The sequence below is a fragment of the Carassius auratus genome, chromosome 32 (genome assembly GCF_003368295.1).
Source record: "Carassius auratus strain Wakin chromosome 32, ASM336829v1, whole genome shotgun sequence".
In the NCBI taxonomy this organism is placed as follows: Eukaryota; Metazoa; Chordata; class Actinopteri; order Cypriniformes; family Cyprinidae; genus Carassius; species Carassius auratus.
In genome coordinates, this window is record NC_039274.1 from 4,028,865 (window position 1) to 4,039,664 (window position 10,800).

Below are 10,800 nucleotides of genomic sequence, written 5' to 3' on the forward strand. Positions count from 1 at the left end.
ACACACCTTCTCCGGCCACGTTGAGTTGTTGACACGTAACAGTGGGAAAAGCGACACATACGCTATTCACTTGTATAACTTAAGGGTGAATGGGTAATGTAGTTTCTGCTCTGGGTGGGATGAATTAGGAAGCTTGCATTGTGAAGGGCGCTCTGAAAATCGGCAGTGCAGGTAAAAGATTAAAACCTCTATTAAAACAGATGTCCAAATGAGCGTACCAGTACGCTACAAGCACGTTCTGGGCGCACGGAGACGTGGCGGTAAGTTCAAGAGCTATATTTGGAAGTGGCGGTACTGAGTACTGGTGTGTACCGGCCAACTTAAAGCACTGGCAATGACTATACTTTGGAATTTTTTTGCAGTCCACTTAGAATTCAACATGGAAATCATTTTTGTTTTTTATTGGCATTGATTGTTTTGAAATTCAAATGGTACTTACATGCCTGTGTTTTTATTTCTGTAATAAATATGGCTTTCAAGCCAACAGTTAATTTGGAGGATATTGATGGTTTATTGCAGGTATGTTGTTTACATGAGAAAATCTGTGTTACAAGTTAAACAAAAATTCCAATAAACAATCATATTTTGAATTTAAATAGTTTCTTTGTCTTGAGTTTACATTAATTATATACATTTTACATTTACATATCCAAAAAGTTTCAGTCTTTTAATTGCGATTAATCGCGATTAATTTAAAAAAATTGTGCGATTAATTAGTTATTTTTTTTAATCGATTGACAGCACTAATATATATATATATATATATATATATATATATATATATATATATATATATATATATATATATATATATAATTATAGTAAGTTAGTAAACTGTTGCCAGACAGTTACCGTAACTTTTTAGAGATGTTTTTCACAGTGTAGATATTATTTAACAGTTTATTTGAATAAATATCAAACATGTAAAAGGTGTGCATTATAGTTGACACCTAGATGAACAGTTTACAGTTGTTTTTATAACTGTAAGTCATTCTCCTCAAATGCTATTCGCTTGTTAAGTCTGACCACGAGAAAACAACAGAAAGTGCTAATATAAACTCACAATGTAATAGAATACTAGTGAAAAAGCTATAATCTTAACCTTTTACTCCATACCGAAATCCCAGATAGCCAGACAATGAAAATATAAATATTAAAAAATATATATAAAAATTATTGTGTTTGGGACACTGTGAGCACGGAGACTGTATAGTGTATACCTTTGAAAGTGTTTAGCTTGTTTGAAAGTTTGAAAGTGTTTAGCTTAAATTATTAATATGAATAAACAGTGCTCATAAACGGCTGCAAGTGAAGTGAGTTGAGGCTTGGTCCCGGAAACAGCGCTTCTGACCTCATCACAGTAAACCGAATTGACATTAGAAAAGTGTATATCGCGTGTAACTTTAGAGACGGTCCCTAAATGTGGAAACAACGAACGTCCAACATCAAGCCAACTTTATGCTAGTAAATTTCAGGCATTAATATTTGCATGATGAGGAAACAGCTGCTGTGCTTTCTTTTATTATCGGCACTTTACGACAGTGCTTCAAGAAAAACATTCAAATAGCTAACATTAACTGAAAAGTAATTTAACAACACGCTCGTTCTTTTATTGCACGCTTATTAATATATAAACATTCTGTCAAACTTGAACTTTTATGAATCTTAATTTAACACCCATATCACATTCAGCCTGAACGAATTTGGGTCTGAGTGAGCCACGCTAATTTATTCACGCACATTCGCCTCTTCTTTTTTTTTTAGCAGAAGGAGCAGTTGCTGTCTGTGGAAAGAGATCTGGCGATCAGGAACTGCGGGTGGTGCACCGTTCAGTTCTACTTTGCTAGACTACATTAGTGACTTCATTAGAGGCCCGGTATGCAGAATTAACATTGATGTCGTGCATAAGTGGAGGAAGCGCTTAGGGTGCACTAGATTGCACTGGATTTATTAAAACTATGAATGCATCTATGAAGACCCCTGTCTGGCAAGCGTGGATATCAGAAGGCTTCTTGCGTTATGAGGAGGACACCTGACGTGTGGAGCGGGCTCTCATAAGGCGCGAGAAAGCAGAGGAAAAGACATTCATTTCTAGACAGCCGAGTAATAGGTCCAGCTTTCTAAATGCGTCTTCTTATCGAGCAGCCAAGAACAATGAGCAGTGGCTCTAGCAACTTTCTGCTAGTCCCTATACCGGAGTATCCTGTACTAGACTGCGTGCCGAACAAAAACGTCAAAATAGTTGTTCTTGGGGCAAGCAATGTCGGAAAAACAGGTAAATATATCAAATAATGTGGATTCTAATATGCAGAATTAATATAACTAATTTTACTTTATGTCATTATGTTTTTCTGCCATGCGGCACTTTGGTGATACAGTTGTTTATACAGTTTATTCTGTTTAAAGTCTGAATAAAGTATGTTTCTAATCCTGAAAAATGATGATGTTGGGGATATTTAAGCTAGTTTAACGCCAGGGTGCGACATACACTGGGACACTGCAAAGTTGTGCACGAGCATTTGAGTGACACTGCTCTTGTCTTTATGCTGATACAAAGTTTCCTTTGGTTTCAATTTTCAGCTCTGATTGTAAGATTTCTCACTAAGAGATTCATAGGAGACTATGAAGCCAACACAGGTAAACGTTATAAAGAAACAATGCCACTATATTATGAAACTGTAAAACTGAACTGTAAAATGTTTTCATCATCAGTAGATTTTATGATACTTATAAAAAATACACTTAACGTTTATAATTTTTAAGTGAATTTTTTTCCTTCAACGTTTCTAGGAGCCTTGTATTCAAGGAAGATTCATTTGGATGGGGAGCAAGTTTCTTTACAAGTGCAGGACACTCCGTGTGTGTCACTGCAGGTACCTCCAAATCACATGCCTTCCATCTTTCAGCTAAACATCCATCAAGTAGTGTTATCACAGTCATTTAGATCACTCAGTCATTGCCTGTGGGATTCCAGCTTCTGATGAACTGTGGGGAATATTAGTTCAAACATTTGGCCAGTAAACAAAGTATGCAGCGCAGGGGAGATAAAGAGGGTGTGTTCAGGCATAAGCTCATTAGTCTGACTCATGTGGACTGAAGGGCTCTCTTCAACTGAATCAATCTGATCCTAGCTCAAGCATAGTGTGTATAAATAGGTGTCATAATGACTGAGAATTTACTTTGTAGTTGTTATGCTAGAACTAACTTCTTAGTAATCAGCCCTATTATTGTTAAAAACCTATTTAACATACAGTATTATATTTGCAGCAATCATTAAAATAATAAAATAATAATATTATAATATTTACAAGAAAATGATCAGTTCAAAATAATGTAATTACACACACACACAACACACACACACACTACTGGTGTCCAAACATTTGGAATCATTGTAATATTATAATTTTTTTTTAAAGAAGACTCTTATGCTCATCAAGGCTGCATTTATTTGGTTAAAAATACAATAATATTGTGAAATATTATAAAAAAAAAAAAAAACAGTTTTACTATATTTTAAAATGTTAATTATTCCTATGTTGGCAGAGCTGAACTTTTAGGAAGCTATTACTCATCCTTCAGAAATCATTGGTGCTCAGAAATGATTCGGGGCTCAAGAAACATTTCAAACATTTCTTGTTATTATTATCAGCATTGAAGACTAATTAAAAATTTAAACTGTTATTCAAAAATAAACACTTTTACTCAGCAAGGAAGGACGCACTCAGCTGATCAAAAGTGATCAATTTCAATTTCAAATAATTCAAATAAATGCTATTCATTTTGAATGCTATTCTATTTGTCAAAGAATCTTAAAAAAAGAAAAATAAATAAATTATCACAGTTCCACAAAATATTAACCCTTACGAAAGGAAAATATATTTACCAATATATTTCTTAAAATATATTGTGATATATTGTAATATATTATTTTCCCTTTTTATTTTATAATATTTTATATATTTGAATACATTTAATAATATATTGATGATACATATATTATATAATATATTACAAAATATACAAATGATTGCCACTTTCAATATATTGCAATATATTGGAAAAAATAAATACATATAAGAATATATGCCTAATATATTACATTATATTTTCCAATATATTGCAATATTTTTTTGTTTCATAAGGGAAGCAGCAACTACGGTTTCAACACTGATGATAAAATGTTTGTTGTTTACCAAATCAGCATCCTGCTTACAAAATTTAACGTAGAAGCAATTTTCACCCAGAAATTGCTAGTAAATTTCATAAACATTGTTATATAAAATTGAAAATTAAAACACCAGTTTTCTCATTCCAGGATGATGCAGAGGGTCTTTACTGTCAAGAGCAGATCAACCGCTCTATTTACTGGGCGGATGGTTATGTGCTCGTCTTTTCCATCACTGACCTCAACAGCTACCGTACCATCCAGCCTCTCTACCAACATGTGCGCCGAATCCATCCCAGCGGCAACATCCCTGTTATCATCGTGGGAAACAAGAGCGACCTGCTGCGCGCCCGGCAGGTCCCGGATCACGAGGGTAAGGCGCTGGCTGATCAACTGGGAGAGCCCTACTTTGAGGCCTCGGCCAGGGAAAACCATGAGAGCGTCCAGGCTGCCTTTCTGTTCTTATGTCAGGAGGTAAGCCGAGCGCTGGGAGGAGGAAATGGGGAGAAGAGAAAAGGTGGACTACACCTTGCCAGGACAAAGAACCCAAACATGCAAGAGTTGAAGAGAAGGTTCCGGCAAGTGTTGTCATCTAAGGTCAAGTCAGCGACTGCACTATGATGATGATGATATGATTGACGCATGTGACTGTATAGGATTCAGAAAGTGTTAACAAATTGCTATTGCATAAGGGATTGTGAAACATGAGGCAAAACAATGAAACTCATAGAAGATGAGCAGTGAGATCACTGCACTCTGGATGAACTGTAACATGGGACTCCAGGCACTGAACTTCTAATGGTTTTAAGGCCAAAAAGTCTGTTTTTGTTTCAATTTTTAGCTGCTATTATGCAAATGTTTCCTGGTTTTCCAGGATTATAATTCATTTCTCAAATTCAATTTGTTTAATCATGAATTTCTTTTATTTATAAATGACGATTATAAATTAAATTCCTCTTTTAATGTCAAGCTAGGGTAAAAATATTCCTATTTATTATGTATATTGAAAGTAGCAAAATAAAATAAACATACGGAAGGGCCATTTACTGGACACATAATGTTTTTGCAGTCTATTCCTAAAATTCTCATGTGACTGGAGCAGTTTTACAAAATGCTATTCTAGGATTATCTCAATTTTTCCTGACAGCGAGAGACATAATCCAGCTATGTTGGGAGAAAGAGATTTTTGACTGGTAGTTCCCGTGACCTTTGACCTACTTACACTGTTTCAAGTATATGAGTGAAGTATGGCGATTAGTAGAGGGTCTCCTTTGCTTGTTTCTTCCAGATGTCCCATTCGCCCACTCAAATGGACGTTTGTTTATCTTGCAGTACAGATGAAATGGCATTCCTCTGAAGCAGGTCTGTTGATTTCTGGACTAAACTATTAATCATGCACCCAGTTAGAGTCATTATGACCTCTAACCTTTCACCTCTGATATACCATTTTCTTCTCTTCATCCAATGGCCTAAAGAAAAGCAGATTCAAAATGTGACTAACCTTGAATTTTCTGACCACAGAAAGTGACAGCATGTCCATTTTCTTATATAATGACAAAGTAAAGCAATGGTAAAATAAACGCTATATGCTGTGGTGATTTGATTTCTTTCTCAACAAGCCTTCAGGCTTTCTCTCTCTCTTTGTCTCCCTCTTGTTTTACATAAATCAGCAAATACTTTCTTTTGTCAAAATCTCCATTTCATTTAAACTGAAATCTTATTCTATTATTCTCAGATTGTTGGAAAAAGAGAACTCGTTGGTTGATTGGCAGTGTTACGAGTCCACTAAACCATTACCAGAATAAATGTGCATATGTATCTGGGTATCTCTGAGAACTAAATGTTCTACAATATCATCAGTATTTCTAAACAAGAAAGGTTTTTAAAGAACTTAAACGTTCAGTATATGCATTGTAGTGTAAGTCTCACATTTGCACTGTAAAATGCAACTAGTTTAAGTAACAGTAAAATAATTATACTGACATAAACTGTGACTGGAAAGAAAATACCCTCATAAACATAACAGATGTAGGCAGTTCCTCAAAACAATTTCTTCACCAGGCACACCATTTAGCATAAGGTAACTTCTTGTACATAATTATTACCCAACTTTCTATAAAACTCAATTTTGATTGTTCAGTCCAGTCGCGTCATTCAGTGATAAGATATGCCTATTATTATTATTATTATTTTGTTCATTTCTCATGTATCATTCTGCAGACGCAACTTTGCACAATCATGCACCTTACTTATCGATTGTAGTAACAGAGATTGTTTTGTTCCTTGTAATAGACTGTTTGTTTTGTCTTTATGGAACAAGTATACAGGTAAATATGCAAAAATATAATTAAATACATTTAATGTCTATGTATTTTATCATTTGTTTAGTAATTAGTAAGAGACACCATTGTATGACAGTTGAATCAGAATCAGAATGAGCTTTATTACCAGGTATATTTACACATACAAGGAATTTGTTTTTCATGACAGAAGCTCCGCAGTGCAACAAAATGACAGCGACAGAACAAAAACACAATAATACAAGAATAAAAAATAAAAATGATTAGGTAAGGAATGACACATAATAAAAGAATATAAAATACAAATTAGTAGGTAAGGAATGACAATATACAAATTGACAATTGTATGTGTAGGTATATTACAAACAGGCAGTTTTGTATGTACAGGTATGTAATGTGTAAAAAATTGAAGTATACACTAAGTATGTGTGTATTATCAAGTGTTCATTAGATGTATTGCCTGAGGGAAGAAACTTTTCCTGTGTTTGGTCGTTCTGGTACCCAGTTCTCTTTAGCGTCGGCCAGATGGCAACAGTTCAAAGAGGGAGTGTGCTGGATGTGAGGGGTCCAGAGTGATTTTGCCAGCCCTTTTGCTCACTCTGGATAAGTACAGTTCTTGAATAGAAAGCAGGGTTGTACAGGTACCTATGATTCGCTCAGCAGTCCGGACTACCCTCTGTAGTCTTCTGAGGTCAGATTTTGAAGCTGAGCTGAACCAGAAAGTTACTGAAGTGCAGAGTATGGATTCAATGATGGCAGAGTAGAACACAGCTCCTGTGGCAAGTTAAATGCATGTTACATGGCCTGACCATAACATTTAAGTAGGCCTACAATTACAAAAACAGAGGGCTCTGGTGATGGATTAGACCACAAGCCTGAATCAGTGGACATCTCCTTTAGTTTGCGTAAGACAGATTTAATAAGCCTTCTCTATGACATTACCATTATGAATGGATTCCGGTTGCTGCTATGGCCTGCAAAAACTGAGAAAGAGGCTGTGTTAAGCACTGTGAACAAAACAAGTTGTGTCAAAGCAACTGAACAACATTAATAAAAAAAAAACAGTGTGTCAATAATGCAAAATGACAGTTAAAGGCAGTTCATCATTGAATTCAGTTATGTCATCACTCAGTCAGTTCAGTTTAAATAGTGTATGTGCATTTATTTGCAATCAAGTCAACAATATCGCTGTAAATTAAGTGTCCCCCACTAAGCAAGCCAGAGGTGAAAGCAGCAAGGAACTAAAACTCCATTGGTGACAGAATGGAGAAAAAACCTTGGGAGAGACCAGGCTCAGTCGGGGGACCAGTTCTTCTCTGACCAGACGAAACCAGCAGTTCAATTCCAGGCTGCAGCAAAGTCAGATTGTGCAGAAGAATCATCTGTTTCCTGTGGTCTTGTCCTGGTGCTCCTCTGAGACAAGGTCTTTACAGGGGATCTGTATCTGGGGTTCTAGTTGTCCTGGTCTCCGCTGTCTTTCAGGGTTGTAGAAGTCCTTTCTAGGTGCTGATTCACCATCTTGGGGCTGGATACGTACTGGATCCGAGTGATTGCGGTGACCATCTGATCTGGATACAGACTGGATCTGGTGGCTATGATGACCTTGGAATAAGAGAGAAACAGACTAATATTAGCATAGATGCCATTCTTCTAACAATGTAGCAAGTACACCGGGTGTTATGGGAAGTGTTCTCGGTTCCGGTTTATCTAATTAATTCAGCCTAAAAATCCTTTAACAGATTTGGATATTAAAAGTGTATTAGTGTGTTATGTGTAAGCCAGGTTAAATCTAGATTTAAACTGCAAGAGTGTGTCTGCCTCCCGAACAATGTAAGGTATGTTATTCCAGAGTTTAGGCACTAAATAGGAAAAGGATCTGCCGCCCGCAGTTGATTTTGATATTCTAGGTATTATCAAATTGCCCGAGATTTGAGAACACAGCAGACATGTAGGACTATAATGTAACAAGGGCTGGTTCAAATACTGAGGTGCTAAACCATTCAGGGCTTTATGATTAATAAGCTAGATTTTAAAATCTATATGATGTTTGATAGGGTGCCAGTGCAGTGTTGACAGAACCAGGCTAATATGGTTATACTTCCTGGTTCTAATAAGAACTCTAACTGCTACATTTTGGACTAGCTGAAGTTTTTTTTATTAAGCATTAAGAACAACCACCCAATAAAGCATTACAATAATCTAACCTTGAGATCATAAACACATGAATTGACATTTCTACATTTGACATTGAGAGCAGGATTTAGTTTAGATGGAAGAATGCAGTTTTACAAATTCTAGGAATGTGGCTTTCTAGAAAAGATTGCTATCAAATAGCACACAAGTTCCTAACTGATGACGAAGAATTGACAGAGCACCCATCAAGTCTTAGACAGTGTTTTAGGTTATTACATGCAGAGTTTTTAGGTCCTAACACAATCATCCAGTTTTTTATATTGACTATGCATTCCATTAGTTTTTCAAAATGGTATGTTTGTATGTACAAAGAAATATAGAGCTGAGTATCTTCAGCATAACAGTGAAAGCTAACACTGTGTTTCCCGATGATACTGTATCTCCCAAGGGTAAAATGTAAAGCGTGAAGAGTAACAGCCCTAGTACTGAGCCTTGAGGTACTCCATACTGAACTTGCGATCGATATGATACCTCTTAATTCACAGCTACAAATTGAAGGTGGTCATAAGTACAATTTAAACCATGCTAATGCATTTCCATTAATGCCAAAAAAGTTTTCTAGTCTATGCAAAAGAATGTTGTTGTCAATAGTGTCAAACACAGCACTAAGAACCAATAGCACTAATTGAGAGATACAACCACAATCAGATGATGAGAGCAGGTCATTTTAAACTCTAAGGAGAGCAGTCTCAGTACTATGATACGGTCTAAATCCTGACTGGAAATCTTCACAGATACAGTTTTTCTCTAAGAAGGAATATAATTGTGAGGATACTACCTTTTCCAGTATCTTGGACAGAAAAGGGAGATTCAAGATCAGTCTGTAATTAACTAGTTCTTTGGGGTAAAGTTTTTTTTTGATGAGATGATTAATGACAGCCAGTTAGAAGGTTTTGGGGACATATCCTAATGAAAATGAGGAAATAATATAGTCAGAAGAGGATCAATGACCTCTGGAAGCACCTCTTTTAGGAGCTTAGATGGAATAGGGTCTCACATACATGTTGTTGGTTTAGATGATTTAACAAGTTAACAATTCTTCCTCTCCTATAGTAGAGAATGAGTGGAACTGTTCCTTAGGGGATCTATAGTGCACTGTCTGACGCGATACTGTAGCTGACGGCTGCATGGTTAGAATAGTTCCTAAAGTCATTACAGCTGTGATGTTGGGAAATGTCAACACTTGTTGAGGCTTTATTTTTCATTAATTTAGCCACTATATTGAATAAATACCTGGGGTTATGTTTGTTTTCTTCTAAAAGAGACGAAAAGTAATCAGATCTAACAGTTTTTTAATGCTTTTATGTAGGATAGGTTACTTTCCTGCCAACCAATACAAAATACCTCTAGTTTTGTTTCCCCCCAGCTGCGCTCCATTTTCCGGGCTGCTCTCTTTAGGGTGCGAGTATGCTCATTATACCACATTGTCAGACTGTTTTCCTTCCTTAAGCGTAAAGGAGCAACTGTATTTAAAATGCTAGAAAAGAGAGTCCATAGTTCAGATATAAAATCAGCAAACCCTTTAATAAAGTCTGTAAGGTGCCCTTAACACTTGTTTTTTTGGATAATTATAAAGCACCATTACTTCAAACGTGTTATACTTTAAGCCCACCCTCTAAGAAATACTGAAAACATTGTTATAAATTAAAACAACACCTCCCCCTTTACCTTTTGGATGTGGCTCATGTTTATAACAGTAATCTTGGGGGGTAGACTCATTTAAAATAATGTAATCAGCAGGTTTTAGCCAGGTTTCTGTCATACAGAGCACATCTAGGTTATGATCAAGTGATCATATCATGTACAAAAAGTGCTTTTGTAAAAGGGACCTGATATTCATTTTGTTTATCATTTGTTTTTACGTATTGCAACTGTTTTTTATCTGTTGAACCTCAATTTAATTGTTACTCTTAAATTGGTTATCTAAGTGAAAGAGTCTCTATGTGCTGAGAATTAACGTCTGTGACTTTACATTGACTTCTGTGATGTGAGGCGACTAGCAGACAGTCAGTTTAGCCAGTCTGTCTGCATCCTGACCTGGGCCCCAGTTAGTACAAGTACAAACTCTAAGACCATGATGAAGATGAAGATGGGATGAAGACCATCTCTTTTCAACTGGTCAGGTCTGCCCCAAAAGCT

The 10,800-nt window shown here is 36.0% G+C and overlaps 1 protein-coding gene across 1 annotated transcript; it reads left to right on the forward strand.

The window, feature by feature from the left end:
• Nucleotides 1-1,778: 1,778 nt before the first annotated feature.
• LOC113051389 (ras-like protein family member 11A-like) lies at nt 1,779-5,741 on the forward strand. The gene is made up of 4 exons (XM_026215101.1): nt 1,779-2,275; nt 2,581-2,637; nt 2,791-2,873; nt 4,319-5,741. Exons 1-4 carry the CDS (start codon nt 2,125-2,127, stop codon nt 4,787-4,789), a joined length of 762 nt encoding a protein of 253 aa, XP_026070886.1. The 5' UTR covers nt 1,779-2,124; the 3' UTR covers nt 4,790-5,741.
• Nucleotides 5,742-10,800: the final 5,059 nt, after the last annotated feature.